The sequence below is a fragment of the Carlito syrichta genome, unplaced genomic scaffold (assembly GCF_000164805.1).
Source record: "Carlito syrichta isolate Samal-C Ts95f unplaced genomic scaffold, Tarsius_syrichta-2.0.1 Scaffold308162, whole genome shotgun sequence".
Taxonomy (NCBI): Eukaryota; Metazoa; Chordata; class Mammalia; order Primates; family Tarsiidae; genus Carlito; species Carlito syrichta.
The window spans coordinates 117,742-135,222 of record NW_007252258.1 but is presented as its reverse complement, the minus strand read 5'-3'; the positions used below and the strand labels follow the sequence as shown (position 1 = coordinate 135,222).

Below are 17,481 nucleotides of genomic sequence, written 5' to 3'. Positions count from 1 at the left end.
GTGTGTGTGTGTGTGTGTGTGTGTGTCTAAGGGTTGGAACATATTTTTTTTCAGTTAAAATATATACATGTAAAATTTATGAGGGAATTAATAAAATTCCTGAAGTTAACACCTATTCTTTTCCACAGAAATTTTAAAGTAATTTTTGACAATTTAAGAAGTCTTTCTCAAAGGAAGTTTTAACAAGTAGAAAACTGGAAATGAGAAAAACAAGATGATTTTCTTTTTCAATTATTCCTGATACCCATTTCCTAAATCTTCTAAGCTCAGACTGTTCTAAAGCTCGCCTCAAATGAATGAAGTCCAGAGCCTTGAGAAGAAAATAAACATTCTCAGTAGGCAGAGCAGTGTTTGAGAAGTTCAAAGATACAGTGGCATGGAAGGAACAAAGATTATCTTTTCCTATTTTGCCCATATTTTTTTTCCTCAACTGGTTTCTAGGGAATTTGAGTCTTCATTGTTTTGTCTAAAAAGTACTAAAAGTACTTCAAAAATCACAAGAATTGTCAGTCATAAGGAGCTTCTCTGAGGGCACTAATTCACACATTGCTAAAGGAGAAGAGAGACTTTTCCAAAGAGTGCTTGAAAAGTTTTACAGGAGAAAAGCTTGGAACTGGAATCATTGGTGGAAATGTTCAAAGATTCTGTCATTAAATGTAGGAGTAAAGCAACTAGAACACGTAAGGTCCTGTGGTGTTTTCCTCAGCTCCCTGAAGAGAATTCTAGTCTGTTCTCTTTACTTCGTTTCCTTCCTTTCCTCTCTACAGATTCAGACTCTACCTTTGAAGTCTATAAAATAAAATGGAGGCGGATAGGAGAAGCTGAGAAAGAAAACGATGTAGGAGAAGAGAAAGGGATATGGGCGAAGAGAAAAGAAAGAACAGTTGGTATGTGACAGAAGTTGAACAGAAAAGGGGAAAAAGGATATTTAAAAAGATTGCTTGGACCCCTTTCAGGATTCTTGAAATATACAAGCAAAAGACTTATTTTGAAATTACTCTTTGGTGGCCCTGATGTCTCTCTAAGACTTAGTCACAAGGGCTTGCTTTATGCAGACATGTTTACAGCTATCAATAAAAAGGAAAACATTCAGTCCTGCATTTTTCACATAGACACATTTGCCAGTTTGCCTAATGAAGATGTTTGCAGTCTAGACTTATCGCACCTGACATTTGAGTCCTGTAGACTTTTGTACATTTTAATTTCTCAATTATATTTGCTGTCCAGGCTTCTAAGGGAGAGAAAAAGGAAAACAAAAATTTTCTCCAGAATGGCATGTGTTCCTTAGGAGTGAAAGTCTAGCACAGTGGAAGACTAATTTATATACATACATACAAACGTATATAAATGATGCCATATTACATGAAATATTTTACTCTCTTTCCAGGAAGCATAATAGATTTACTTTCATAGTTATTAAATGCCAATTTTATAGGAACTTTCAAAATCTTTGCACTCGTAGTGTTTTGCCATCCGTTTGTTTATTTCCTCTTTTGGTTGATTTCCGTTCCTAGTTCTTCAAATTAGTCTAACTGTAAGTCTAGAGCAGTGCTTCTCAACCAGGAGTGGTTTCTTCAGCTTCACCCTCAGGGGACACTTTCCAATGTCTAGTGACATTTTTATTTTTCATGACTTGAGGGGCGTGGTGCCTGCATCCAGTGGGTAGAAGCCAGGCATACTGCAAACATCCTACACATCACAGGACAGTCCCCCGCAACAAAGAATGATCTGGCTGTACATACCAATAATGTCAAGACTGAGAAATCCCCACCAAGAGCCTCTCCTCTGGGATTACCTTGGTGTCCTCCTTCCTTAGTCACAGTCTTTTAGTTTCCACCTTCTGGATGTGCTTCAGAGCCTGCCCTTGGCCTTCATCCTAACTACTGTTTTCTCAACCTATCCCATCTTCATTAGACCAGTGAATCTGGCTCTTTGTTAATATGCAATCTTTGTTTGTAGTCCAGTTTGAGGGGAAGCATGGTGTGGGGCCTAGTGTAGTACAGTAATTAACTGTGTGGATTTGGGTACGGACTGTCTGAGTTCAAATCCCAACTCTACCACTTATTTCTTCTATAACCTTGGCCAAGTTTCTTACTCTCTCTCTGTCTCAGTTTTCCTGCCTGAGAAATAGTGGGTAAAAATGAAACCCTACCACAGAGAATTATTATGAAAGCTAAATGAGTTAATCCCTATACAGTATTAAGGGCTCAACACATGTTAGCTATTATTGTTCTTTCTCAAGAGCCCACCAAGATTCTAGTTCTCCAACTCACTTCCTTCTCTCTACTCCAAATCTGGGGAGCAGGTATATTTTATTTATGATGATTTCTCTCAAGTGTTTGCCTAAGCAGTTTTGTTGTTGTTGTTGTTTTTGTTTTCATTTCTCTAATGGTCAAGGTTTTTAAGTGTGGAAAGGGAAATACTCTCTCTGGTTTGGTGAGAGCACTGAATCCTAACCACTAGACTACCAGGGAATCTCTTTGGTTTGGTTATTCATATCTCCCTCTAAAGTAAAGAATATTTTGTTGAGTGAAGGTGGGAGATGGGAAACAGAGGAAAGAACAAAAATTTCAAAAAATTGTCATGGATGACACAAAATGTGTAGTCTGTAGATGGAATCTGACTAGTGAATGGATGAGAGGGTGGACGCATCATGGGCAATGCCTAAGTTTCTGGCATGAGTGACCGTGTGGATTGTGATGTCTTTCATAGTAATAGGATTTATAGAAATGAAACAAATTTGGGAGGCAAGCTTATGAGTTTACTTTTGCCCATGAGTATGTGGTGCTTTTTGGAAATGGAAATGCAAATGTCTACCAGTAGAAGGGAGTATGGATTTAATCTCAAGAGAGCTTACAGCTGGAAATATGGATTTAGGACTTTTGGGCAAGTGCATGGCAGTTGAGTCAATGAGAGTATAAAAGACTATATAGAAAGAGGAAGTTGAGTCAGAAAAGCAGTCAGTGGATGGGTAGATGAATGGGTTAATGGAAGGAAGGAAGGAAGGGAAGGAGGGAGGGAGGGAGGGAGGGAGGAAGGGAGGGACGAACCCACAATAGACACAGAATGAAGTACCAGTATCAAGAAGAGAGGATGAAAACTAGGAGAGAACCATGTCACAGAATACAAGGGAGTCAGCAGAGTCACATGTCATTGACAGGTAAAGTAAGATAAAGACTGAATAGTGTCCATTGGATATGGCAACAGATAAGTCATTTTTGCCTTGGTAAAAACAAGGTCAGTAGATCATAGAAAGACAGAGGACAGGTGGTAGCATGAGCAGAGACAACAGCATTTATAGTAAATTGTAGAAATATGTATTCAAGAAAGAACCTTCTTTATATTTTCTGGGGAGGCTTAAATTGGTCTTAGATTATTTCATGTGTGAATTTTTGATTGGATAATAAAGGACAGGAGTTGGATTGTTTTGCCTAAATTGTTTACTCAAGATGACCAACAATAATGTTTTTCATTATTCTGATTTTAAAACAATGAATACCAATCCAATATTGTATACTTAACAACACCCTCTCAAAAGAAGTACTTGCCTTCAGGAGCCCTTCCTTACTATTGGTTTGATCTGACTCCACTTACTGGACTTTTTTCATTAGCTTACAATAAATAAGGAATGGGCTCGTTTAGTCAACAAATATTTATCATGCCTTGCTTTATGCCAGGCACTGTTCTAGGTGTTTGGGCTTTTTCAGAGAATACAGCAGGACACAGTCTTACCTTTGTAGCATTTACATTTTAGAGATGTATACTTATAAGAAATTATTTAAATTGACCAGCCTGTACAACATAGCAAGACTTGATCTCTACAAAAAAATTTTTTTTTAATTAGCCAAGCATGGTGGTACATGCCTATAGTCCCAGTTACTTGGGAGACTAAGGTGGGAGGATCACCTGAACCCAGGATTTGGAGGCTGTGGTGAGCTGTGATTGTGCCACAGCACTCCAACCTGGGTGACAGAGTGAACACCTAGCTCAAAAAAAAAATTATTTAAGTTATTTTTAAACATGGTCCTGAAACTGGACTATAGAGTGACATCCATACAGTGAAATAACACATTACATATCAAAGATTGAATTAGAAAGTTTAAATTCCAGCTGTGCTCGGTGGCTCAGCCTGTAATCCCGTGCCTTGAGAGGCTGAGGTGAGTGAACTGCCTGAGCCCAGGGGTTCGAGACCCGCCTGGGCAACTTGGTGAGACCTCATCTCTACAATAAAAAAAAATTAGCCTGGTGAGGTAGCACGCACCTGTAGTTCCAGCTACTTGGAAGGCTGAGGCGGAGGGATCGCCGGAGCCCAGCAGGCCGAGGCTGCGGTGGCCGGGAGCGGCCACTGCACTCCTGTCTGGGCGACGGAGTGAGACTCCAACTCAAAAAAAAAAAAAAGAAAGTTTAAATTCCTGGTACTGCTACATTCTTATTTAAGTCCTAGTAATGCCTACCACTCCAGGTCATTTTGAATATAGAATTTCATCAGATAAAAACAAGTATATGAAGGCATTTTTAAATGGGAATATCTGTGTTAATTTAAGAGGGTGATGATAGCAGTGGGGCCTCATGTAAATAACAATAGCCACCATAGTCAGTCAGGTATTTCAATCTGTAGAACAACCCTAGAAAATTATTGTTTTGGGGGAAATGTTTGGGAAGAAAATAAAGAGGTTCTGCTTGCATTTTTTCATAATTGTATAAAATAATGTAACATATAATGTATATAGAGTATACATTATATGTTACACATTATATTTCTTCATCAAAAGTATGTAAAATGACTCCTTTGTATAGGATACAGGGAGTCAGGGATAAATTTATAAAACTGTTTGTATCCTTGAGTAAGGCACTAAAAACAATTATTTTTTTTGAGGGGGGGAGAAATACCCTGTGACACTAGGCTCTATATTAAGCTGAGTTAAGGATGTAAATACCTGTTTAATGTTTGAGCTGGTTCCTGGGTTCTGCTTTGGAAATGCTTAAAGGTCAAACCACAATACAGAAAATCAAAGAGTCGTGTATGGTTTTGTTTGGTTTTTCCTATTTTGATACTTGAAAACTTTTGTGTTACGAATTGTGTAAAACTGTCACTGAAATTTAGGCCATTAAAAAAAGGTATATTCCACTTAAACATTTGAAAATAGACTTGTATTATTTTAATTATCCTATTTGTTTTAATCTTTCAGATCATAAGGCCTATGGATTATCTGCCCAAAAAGGCCAACAAGTCGTCACAGCGATAGAGTACCAAGGTACAGTGTCTTACTGATTTTCACAGGCCATATCGGTTAAATAACTTGTGAGGATGACACATATGGTGTTATCTTTCTATTTGTTGGTATCCTCTGCCTCACCTTACACTAATTCCTCTGCCTGAAATGCTGCGTCCTTTTGTTTCTACCTCCAGAACTCTTTTTCCACCATCTCAGTGGACATTTTGGACATTTGATGAAAGACTGAATGTATAATGAAGGTCTTTTATGTAAATTATCCTCAACAAAGCAAATCTACTTTGTGAAATGGGAGATTGAGATCTGGGAAAAGTTTCTAGCCAGCTAGATGTAATAAATGGAAATTAACACTTCAAACCTCAGTCTTTGTTTAAGATGACATTGTGCTATTTTCTTATTTATTTTAGCTTCTTAAAAACATTTATGAGCCAGGCTCGGTGGCTCAGCCTGTAATCCCGCGCCTTTGGGAGGCTGAGGTGAGTGGATTGCCTGAGCCCGCGGGTTCGAGACCCGCCTGGGCAGCGAGACCTCACCTCTACAATAAATCAAAAAATCAGCTGGGCGTGCTAGCGTGCGCCTGTAATTCCGGGTACTCGGAAGGCTGAGGCGGAAGGATCGCCGGAGCCCAGCAGGCGGGGCTGCGGTGACCGGGAGCGGCCACTGCACTCCAGTCTGGCGACAGAGTGAGACTCTAACTCAAAAAAAAAAAAAAAAAAACATTTATGAGGGGAATTGATTAATGGATATAAAATTTTATTTTTGCAAGATGAAAAAGTTCTGGAGATTGTTACAGGCACTACATATACGTAATACTACTGAACTGTACTGTTAAAAATGATTATAATGAGACCCAGCATGGTGGCTCATGCCTATAATCTCAGTACTTTGGGAGGCCAAGGTGGGAAGGTCACTTGAGCCAGGAGTTGGAGACTAGACTGAGCAACATAGCGAGACCTCATCTTTAAAAAAAAAAGAAAAAAAATTAGCCAACCACGGCGGCCTGAGCCTATAGTCCCAGCTACTCGGGAGGCTGAAGTTAAAGGATCATCTAAGTCTAGGAGGTCAAGGCTGCAGTAAGCTGGGATCATGCCACTGTACTCAAACCTGGGCAACAGAGTGAAACCCCGACTCAGAAAAAAAAGGAGGAGTTAATATGGTAAATTTTATGTTATGTGCTACAGTTAAAAATAATTTTTGAAGGAACTAATACATATATACATACATGTGTATATATACACGTGTATGTGCATGTGTATATGCTATATAGTATTTTAATAAGTTTTTAATAAGCTTTAATAAGTTTTTAATAAGCTTTTAATAAGTTGGTTTTTAAAAAAACTATTGTCCATGGCTGGGTGTGGTGGTCACTATATCCTAACACTTTGGGAGTCCGAGGCAGGAGAACCACCTGAGCTCAGGAGTTCAAGACCAGTCTGGGCAGCACAGCAAGACTTCACCTCCACAAAAAAAACAGAAATATATTAGCTGAGCTTTGCAGCCTGCTTTTGTAGTCCTAACTACTTGAGAGGCTGAGGCAGAAAGGATTGCCTGAGCCCAAGAGGTTGAGGCTGTGGTAAACCACAATCATGCCACTGCATTCAAGCCTTGGCAACAGAGTAAGACCCTGACTGAGAAAATATATATGGAGATGAAATTCACATAACATAAAACCCATCATTTTCAAGTGGACAGTTCAGTGGCATTTAGTATATACGCAATGTTGTGCAACCACTACCTCTGCCTGAATCTTCCAAAACATTTCCATCACTCCAAAACAAAATCCTCTACCCATTTACACTACTTTATAATGCATGTTTTATTTTTAATACAAAAGTCCTTTCATAATGCATTGCAATCAAATATTAATCTCCAAAATAAGTGTTTTCATCTCTACTTCTTTTAATTAAGAATTACATTATAATCCTATTTTATATGTGCCCCAATCACTCTCGCTTGGCTTCTCATAAATTATAAATAAATTTCTGTCTCTTCCACATTTTAGTTTTAGGGCATTTTGTGCAGTAATTTAATTTTACTTAAAGTCTATAATATTTTATGATTTGTATATGTGTGTTTACGTGTTCCACCCAATTCATTCATTTATTATCTCTTGGCTTCTCTGATGTTAGGAATTGTGAACTCCTTTTCAGTGCTGTTGTTCTTCACTTCTATGGTAATGCCGAAAGCAGGATGAGGCCGAATTAAATCAGGGCAGCTTTGCCAGGCTTGTAAATTACATGACCAGCCTTCTCAGAGGGAGTCCAAACCCGAACACTATATAAATCAGCGTTTTCTAAGCAAGCTTTTCTCCACAGACGTAATTTCTGCTAATTTAGAACCACTTTGGTAGTATCAAATTATCTTTGGTGTTATGTAAGATTCTGACAATTTTTAACTTGAGCACAGATGATAAAATCAAAATATAGTCAGTAGGACAGAATCCTAGAAAAATTAAAATTCATAGTGACGATGTCTAGATGATTCCTAACAGTGATTATTTTGCCCCATGTTGTTGCCGGTGCATTTTTCTGGACAAATAATTATCTTTTCTTAATCTAAATGAAATAGATATTTTGGCAATGAAGTAGTCACTTGGATAGAAAAACTTGGCACGTTTTTCTGTTTTAACATGCCTTATATTGAGAAAATATGATTTATATCTATATTATTATTAATTTTTCAGTGTTTCCCACAGAGATAACAAACATTTTGTTTCAATCTTGAGTGATTTATAGGTCAATCTGTGATGGTATGAAGTATGAATTTTTATCATATCAAACAGAGCAAGCTTGCAAGTACAACTAAAGAGAAGTTCCTCTTGGATAAAAATAGTGACCATTTATAGAGCACATACTGTATGCACAGTGCCATGGGCACCATGTGTATAAATACATTATCTCATTTAATCTTTAAAACAACTATGTGAAATAAGTACTGCTATTTTTAGCATTTTACAGATGTGGATATGATTGGAAGTGTTAGCTTACGAGTGTAAGTTCTCTTGGTCCCTTGTCCTCAAATATTGACCCCATGATTCCAGTATTTTTATTCTCTGCATTTATTTCCTGGGGCTGCCATAAGAAAATATTGCAATCTAGGTGGCCTAAAAGAAATTGGCTGGGTGCATTGGCTCACACCTGTAATCCCAACACTTTGGGAGGCCAAGGCAGAAGGATTGCTTGAGCCTAGGTGTTGGAGACCAGACTGGGCAACATACTGAGACCCCATCTCTACAAAAAAAAAAAGTAGTCAGTTATGGTGGCATGCACCTGTAGTCATAGCTACTCAGGAGGCAGAGGTGGAAGTCTCGACTGAGTTCCGTAGGTCCAAGCTGCGGTGAGCCATGATTGTGTCCCCGTACTCCAGCCTGGGAACAGAGTGAGACCCTGACTCTAAATAAATAAACAAACAAACAAACAAACAGAAGTTGAATCTCTCACAGTTCTGGAGGTTAGAAGTTCAAGATCAAGATGTTAGTATACAAGGGCCTAGGCACTGGCTCTTCCCTTGCTTGGGACCCTCTTTTCCAAAGAACCACGTGGCAAATTCCCTTTCTCTTTAAACCTTTGGTTGTATGTCACCGTCTATAAGAGGTGAACTCTGACTATTCTGTTTTTTTAGTTGTTTTGTTTTTTAATTGTAGCCCCATCCCCAGCACTTGCAAACCTCCCATCCCCTGCTCCACTGTCTTTTGTCTCTGTACTTCTCATCATCTTCTGACAGACTGTGGAATTCACTTTATAATGTTTCTTGTTTGCCCAACTTCCTCAGCTAGACTGTGAGATCCCAAAGGGCAAGGATCTTTGTTCTGTTTACTGATATAGTTCAAAAAGAATGCCTGGCCCATGCAAAAAATCATGAGTTATACTTCCTAATATGATTTCCACAGAGGTTTTTCCACAGCACAGTGAGTACAGAAATTAGGAAGAATAGCATTTACCTAGAGGAGTGTGTTTGTGTGTGTGTGTGTGTGTGTGTGTGTGTGTGTGTGTGTCTGCGCTTGTGTGTATGTCTAGTTAAATACATGAAACAATGAGATTATTTGAGTATAGTATTACTCGTAAGACATAGGAGTAAGACGTGGAGAAAGGGCTAAAAATGAGTGTGGGTGTGTGTTTAATTGTTGGAAACTCACAAACTACGGGAAGGAAACCTATCTACAACCCAAGACTCCGGAAGGTCACCACCCACTCTCCTTCATCAACAGAACAGAACTGTGTTTCCTCAGACAGGTCCCTCAGCACACATTTGTCTTTGTAGCATACTTGTAAACTTGTCTGTAAAATGATGTCTATTTTGATATAAAACCTGCTTTAAAAACTTTAGGATTCTTAAAAATAACCTTTGTTTCTTTTCTTCCTCGCCTTTTTTGGGGGTCTGCCCTACTTTCTATTTTCCGTTTCCTTTTATTCCATTTCTAAGTTTCTGGCAATATGTGTGGAACCAAATAATTCAAAAACTACATGTAACAAAAAGAAAAATAATTATAATTCTATCACACAGAAATTGCCATTAGATTACAAACTTCATACATATTCTTACAGGCTTATTGTCCATGTCTACATGTTTGTTTTTAAACTTGAAATAATATTATAAGTATTTCTCTCTAATCTACTGTACCATGTAGTATCCTGCATTCTTTTTAAACACTCATTTGCTTAACATAAAGATCAGAGGTATGGAAAGGGTTTTTAACTTAATTGCTGGTCAATTATACTACGCTTTTTTAGGTCAAACCATATGCCCTGTGGTGGGAAAATGTCTCAGAAATATGAAGTTGACTTTCTAGAGAGTCTGGTTGAAAAATGCTTCATAAATATTCATAACTGGAGGTTTCCATTTGGTAACTTAAAGCGGTTTCTACACTGGCGCTGGGTGTTTTGTCCCCTCAGTCATTTTGTTTGGACAGTGAAAAGAAGGGGATTTCTTCGAAAGTTCCAGGAATTCTTTAATGACACAAGTAAAATAAATTCCTTGTAATAAAGGGACTTAGCTACATTGAGGCAGTTTAACTTTTTATGCCATGATTAATTTTTTTTTGGTCAGAATCTCACCCTGTTGCCCAGGGCGGAGTACAGTGGCATGATCGTGGCTTAATGCAGCCTCAATCTCCTGGACTCAGGTGATCCTTCTGCCTCAGCCTGAGCCACCATCTGGCTAATTTTCAAATATTAATTTTTGTAGAGACGAGGTCTCACTAAATTTCCCAGGCTGGTCTTGAACCCCTGACTCAAGCAATCTTCCCACCTTGGCCTCCCAAAGTGCAGGGATTATAGGCATGAGGCACCATGCCTGACCCATGATTAAATTTTTTAATAATTTACTTAGATTGAGACGAGGTTATAGACAGTTGTTTTGGAATAAGAATCGACACTATACTAGAAGACAATATTGGGTTTGCCCTAATGCATTTGTAGAGAAAGTTGACGAAGGGATCTGAGTGAGAATGTAGCATAGTGGGGGAACTTCTCTGGGTTTCCCAGCATGCCCTGGCTTGGACTAAGAGCCTTTCTTAGGCAGTAAGTATGAAGAACCCTTTGCATACCTCCATCCTGGTACTCATCAACATTGAGCTGAAATGACATTACTTAGTTGCTTCTTTTACTGGACTGTAGACCCCTTGAAGACTGAGACTCGGAAAAATAAAATAAATAGTTAATCATAGCTGCCATTTGTTAGGTCCTTACTATGTCCAGGTCTGTGATCTTTGCATTTATTATTACATTTAAAGACTCACAATAACTCTATGAGGTACTAGCTCATTTTACAGATGAAAATTCAGACTCAGTAACTAGGAAAGCAGCATAATGCCACACAATTATTATGTGGAAGAACTATAATGCTTCCAATTCATCTTTGGGTTGAGCCAACATGGTATCTATCTATAGATGTAATTTATTTATGAATGAATACAATTATAAAGGAGCAATTTAAAGATGTTTAAAAAATTGTTACCTAACTAAAATATAAATTCATAGGGAGAATTAGAAAACAAAATTTTTATTATTTTTAACATTTGTTTATTATAGAGTTGTGGTGTATAAGTGAAGGTTAACTACATAAGTAGGCTGCATGCAGATGAAGTTTGGGCTTCTAACTGGCCCTCACTTTCCCTGGTAGTGGATCAGGGACCCTTTATGTTGTCATATGCCCACCCTCTTTCTTTAGCAGTGCCCAGCGACTGCCAATCACACCCTTGTGCTAATGTGACTACACTTCTGAGTGAGAACATCAGTTCTTTGTTTTGTGATAGGTCATTTAGTATGATGGTCTCCAACTCTATCTAAGTTGCTGTGAAGTCCATGATTTTGTTCTTCTTTATAGCATAATATTCCATCCTGTATATTTACCACATTTTCTTTATCCAGTCCACTTTCTGTGGGCAGCAGGGTTGGTTCCATGTTCTTGCTATGGCGAATAGTGTAGCAGTAAACATGTGTGTGCAGGTATCTTTGTGGTAGAGTGATTTATGTTCCTCTGGGAATATTCCCAGGAGAGGGATTGCTGGGCCATATGGAAGATCAATTTTTAGTTCTTTTAGGAATCACCGCACTGTTTTCCATATAGGTTGAACTAGCTTGCACTCCCACCAACAGTGTAGAAGCTTTCCTTTTTCTCCATATCTGTACCAGCACCTGTTGTTTTTGACTTATTAATGATAGGCCTCCTTACTAGAGTGAGATGGTATCTAATTGTTTGATTTGCATTTCTCTGATGATTAATGAGGCTGAGTATTTTTTCATGTGTCTGTTGGCTGCTTGTATGTCTTCTTTTGAGCAGTATCTATTATGTCTTTTGCCTACTTCCTAATGGGCTTGTTTTTTTCCGTTTATTTCGAGTTCCTTGTAGATCCTGGATGTTAGGCCTTTGACGGATGCATAATTTGAAAATATTTTTTCCTGTTTTGTGGGTTGTCTCTTTACTCTCTTGATGGCTTCTTTGCTGTGTAAAAACTTTTCAGTTTCATGAGATCCCACTTGTCTATCTTAGCTTTTATGGCATTCGCTTTTGTGGACTTGGTCAAGAATGGTTACCTACTCAGATGTGCATAGGGATGTTTCCTATGTTTTCTTCTAGGATTCTTATAGTCTGAGGTTTTACATTTAGGTCTTTAAATCCATTTTGAGTTGATTTTTGTATATGGTGATAGGCAGGGGTCCAGTTTCATTTTTCTGCCTGTGGTCAGCCAGTTTTCCCAGCACCATTTGCTAAATATGATCTCTTCCCCAGTGATTGTTATTGGTGGCTTTATCGAAGATGAGTTGGCTGAGACACTATGTTTTTACTTCCAGAATCTCTATTCTGTTTTATTGGTCTGTGTGCCTATTCCTGTACCAATATCATGCCGCTTTGGTTACTATAGCCTTGTAATAAAGTTTAAATCTGGAAGTGTGATACCTCCTGTTTTATTCCTTTTGCTGAAGATTATTTTGGCTATTTATGCTCTTTTTTGTTTCCATATGAATTTCTGTGTTGTCATTTCCAGGTCTGTGAAAAATGATGTAGATAATTTGATGGGTATTGCATTGAATCTGTAATTGCCTTGGGTAGGTAGATGTCTTGATAATATTGATTCTTCCAAATCTATGAGCATGGGATATTTTTCCATTTGTTTGTGTCATTCTTGATTTCTTTCATGAGCAGTGTTTTGTAGTTCTCATTGTAAAGGTCCTTCACTTCTCTGGTTAGGTGGATGCCAAGGTATTTCATATTTTATTTTTTTGTGTGGCTATTGTGAATGGGACTGTGCTTTTTATTTGGCCCTCTGACTGTTTGTTGCTGGTGTATAAAAATGCAACTGTCTCTTGCACATTGATTTTTTTTAACCCAAGACTTTACTAAAGGCGTTTATCAGTGCAAGGAGGCTTCTGAGAGACTCCCTAGGGTTTTCTAGGTATAGAATCATACTGTCTGCACAGAAAGATAGCTTAACTTCCTCTTTTCCTTTTGGATACCCTGATTTCCTTCTCTTGGCTTATTGCTCTGGCTAGGACTTCCAGAACTATGTTGAATAGAGAAGTGAAAGTGGGCATCCTTGTCTTCTTGTTTTCATTCTTAGGGAGAATGCTTCCAAATTCTGCCCATTGGGCAAAATGTTGGCTGTGGGTTTATTATAGATGGCTCTTAGTGTTTTGAGGAATGTTCTTTCTATACCTAGGTTTTTATCAAGAAAAGATGCTGAGCCAGGCTCGGTGACTCAGCCTGTAATCCAGCGCTTTGATTGCCTGAGCCCGCGGGTTCGAGACCCACCTGGGCAAGTTGATGAGACCTCATCTCTACAATAAATCAAAAAAATGAGCCAGGCGTGGTAGCACGTGCCTGTAGTTCCAGCTACTTGGAAGGCTGAGGCGGAAGAATCACTGGAGCCCAACAGGTCGAAGCTGTGGTGGCGGGGAGCATGCCACTGCACTCCAGTCTGGGTGACAGAGTGAGACTCCAACTCAAAAAAAAGATGCTGGATTTTGTTGAATGATTTTTCTGTATCTAATGAGATAATCTTGTGGTTCTTTGTTTTACTTCTGCTAATATGCTGAATCACATTTATGGTCTTGTGACTGCTGAACCAGGACTGCATCCCAGGAATGAAGCCCACCTGATCGTGGTGAATGATCCCTGAGATGTGTTGTTGGATCCAATTTACCAGAATCTTGTTGAGAATTTTTGTATGTATGTTCATCAAGGAGATTGACCTGTAATTCTCTTTCCTTGCTGGGTCTTTGCCAGGTTTGGGTATCAGTATGGTATTAGCTTTATAAAAAGAGTTGGGGAGAGTTCATCATTCTTGATTGCCTGGAACACTTTCAATAAGATTGGTATCAGCTCCTCCTTATATTCTTGTAGAATTCAGCTGAGAAGCCGTATGATCCAGGGCTTTTTTTGGCAGGGAGGGTTCTTATAACTGAATTGATTTCCTGGATTGTTATTGGTCTGTTTGGAGTTTCAATTTCTTCTTGTTTCAACCTTGGGAGGTCGCGTGATATCAGAAAGTCCCCCATTTTCTTTATATTTTTCTAGTTTATTTGCATAAAGATGTGTATAATAATCTCTGATAATCTTTTGAATTTCTTCAGGGTCAGTTGTGACTTCACCTTTTTCATTTCTAATGTGTTTATTTCTACTTTCCTTTTTTTTTTTTTAAGTCAATTTGGCCAGTGGTCCATCAATCTTATTTATCCCTTCAAAGAACTAGCTTTTTGTCTTGTTGATCCTTTCTATGAAATTTTGTTTTCTATATCCTGCAATTGTGACTTCATCTTAGTGATTTGGATTTTTCTACAGAAATTAGTATTGAGATGTTCTTGCCTTTCCAGCTCCCTTAGGCATGATGTTAGACTGTTTACTTGTGATCTTTCTATTTTCTTGATGTGTGCATGTAATGCTATGAATCTTCCTCTTAACACTGCTTTCATGGCATCCCAGAGATTCTAATAAGATGTATCTTTGTTTTTGTTTGTTTCCAGGAATTTTTTTTATTTCTGTCTTGGTTTCTGTGTTGAAACAGAAGTTGTTCAGCATCATGTTGTTGAGTGTCCATGTCTTTGTGCGTTTTGAGGAAATCTTGTTGGAAGCCATATTTATTTTTATACCACTGTGATCTGAGAAGATGCATGGTATTATTTTGATCTTTTGAAATTTGTTCACACTTAATTTGTGCCCAAGAATGTGATCTATCAAAAACAAATTTTTTGTTGTTGTTCCCAGAGGTTATTTTAGCCTGTAAAAATCCAAAGAGGACCATTTCCTCCAGACTGGAGTGGAAGAAACTGGGGCGGAGTGTCTCCTTTGTCTACTATCAACAGGCTCTTCAAGGTAGGAAGCTGTAGACTTGATGATGTGTGCACATGAGAATGCCAAGTACAGCTGGGATCACTTAATTTATAAATGAGAACAGGACATATCCAGTGACTGAAAATGTGTTTTAGTAAGTGTGAGATGAAACCAACCATGTCTGAGACCTAAAACACAATAATCACAAAACCAGAGGATGGAGCACAGAGGTGAACCCCATTGAGTCCCTGGACCTTTTGTTTCTCAACTTTGTTATACAATATGCAGAGTATGCAAAATGCAATTGCTCTTGCTGACTCAGTAGATCAAGCTCTTGACAGAAGGGAAGAAACAATGAGTGGGTTGGAGTAGAAGGTATTATCACTGCTGTTCAGTAATAATACTCTCACCCTGTTTCCTTAAGGTCATCTTGAAAGATGTGCAACTACTGAGAAGCTTAGGGAGTTAAGATTTTATGGATGGGTAATTACAAGACCATTATCAAGTGCTTTCTTTGCTTTCCTTTTTTTTGTTGTTGCTTGTTATACATTTCTTTCCACTCCTTCTTCTTGCTGTTGAATATGGGATGACCTTATAACTTAAAATATTGATGATGATGGATGAAATGTTATGATGTTCCTTTGCTTCAAAATGAACCAGTACTTAGGGGTACAGATAAAAAAGATAGGCCATGCATTTATTACTGTTACAGCTGGGTGATGGTATTATCCATTCAGGTTCATTTTACTCTACTCTAGTTTTATATATACTCAAAATTTTCCATTATTGATATTTTAAAAGTTGGAAGTACAATTTACTATGTCTAATAAACATGTTATTATTTCAAAATACTATATAATATCTTAATTTTAAAGAATTGAGTGAAAAAAAAGTTTGAAGTTTATTAAAAAATTTAAAATATCTCCTCTGGTTCTTAACAGTCATGATAAGACTACAAGTTGCCAGGTGCTGATAGCACCTGGATTTTTTTACATTTGCCAATTCTAGTACCTGTACATTAGACAAAATGCTTTTTAAAATTCTGTACACATTACTGTCAAAAACTAACCATAGGCGGGCATAGTGGCTCATGCACTTTGGGAGACAGAGGCGAAAAGATAGCCTGAGCCCAGGGGTTCAAGACCAGCCTGAACAACTTGGTAAGTCTTTGTCTCTACAATAAATAAAAAAAAAATTAGCCGGGTGTGGTGGCACATGCCTGTAGTTCCAGCTACTTGGAAGGCTGAGGCAGAAGGATCACCTGAGACCAGCAGGTTGAGGTTGCAGTAGCCATGAGCATGCCACTGCACTCCAGCCTGCGTGACGGAGACTCTGACTCAAAAAAAACAAAAATAAGAACAGACAAAAAAAAAAACCTATTCAAAGAATATTTTTTTAGGCCTCCCTCCCTCTTTTCTTCTGTGGCAGGTTTGTGTGAACCACTACACATAAAGTTATTGCTCTGGTCAATTAAACCAGGATCTCCAGTATTTTTTTAAGACAATAAATTTACAAGGGGACTGGAAAGGGACTAAGGCATTTGGGTTGAATTCTTTAAAATGAAATATAGGAATGGTAAACTGAATGTTCTTTTCTGAACATTCTAAAATTTATCCTTCTAAGAAATGAAATTTAAAATAACAACATCCATATCTAATGTTTAGGTTTTAAATTAAGTTTCTTAATGGGAAAAGAAACACTTTGATTACTAAATGACATAACTTGAGGGAGGTATTATGTAGAAAGCTACTTGCATTATTAGTGACGCCAGTGTTTTCTTTTTCCAAAAGGTGATTTTAAAGATCGAGCTGAGATGATAGATTTCAGTATCCGGATCAAAAATGTTACAAGAAGTGATGCTGGGAAATACCGTTGTGAAGTTAGTGCCCCATCTGAGAAAGGCCAGAACCTGGAAGAGGACACAATCACTCTGGAAGTATTAGGTGATGTGCATGTGTACGTGTGACAATGTCTGTCATCCCAGCCCCCAGCCCTGGGGACAGCGAGGCACTGGCCTCTGAACATACTGGTGGGGAGCCCCCACCAGTGACTTTACACAGACTACAAGCACCACCTTTCTGGCAAGCTCTTGGCCATTTCTCCTCATCACTTCACTGGTTGCTGAAATTTTACTAATACTAATTTATTGTCACAAAATATCTTGTTTAAGATTGAGGCAGCGAGACCCGCCTGGGCAGCGAGACCTCATCTCTGCAATAAAAAAAAAAAAAAATCAGCCAGGTGTGGTAGCGCATGCCTGTAATTCCTTTCCCATCGAAAGGAGACTGGATAAAAAAAAAATTGGTTCATATACACAAAGGAATATTACACAACCATAAAGAAGGACAAAATTATCAACTTCACAGCAACTTGGATGGATTTAGATTCTGTAATACTCAGTGATCTATCACAGAAGCAAAGAACTGAATACCACATGTTCTTACTCATAAGCGGACCTTGAACAATTATTATAAAACTA

The 17,481-nt window shown here is 38.2% G+C and overlaps 1 protein-coding gene across 1 annotated transcript in view; it reads left to right on the top strand.

Annotated features, from left to right (window-relative positions):
* The first annotated feature begins 4,550 nt into the window (after positions 1-4,550).
* Positions 4,551-17,481, top strand: part of JAM2 (junctional adhesion molecule 2) — a 31,364-nt gene continuing 18,433 nt past the window's right edge. Inside the window, exons 1-4 of the mRNA XM_008065151.2 lie at positions 4,551-4,602; positions 5,190-5,255; positions 14,937-15,044; positions 16,793-16,945. Coding sequence (XP_008063342.1) covers positions 4,551-4,602; positions 5,190-5,255; positions 14,937-15,044; positions 16,793-16,945 — 379 coding nt within the window. The remainder of the gene's footprint in view (positions 4,603-5,189; positions 5,256-14,936; positions 15,045-16,792; positions 16,946-17,481) is intronic.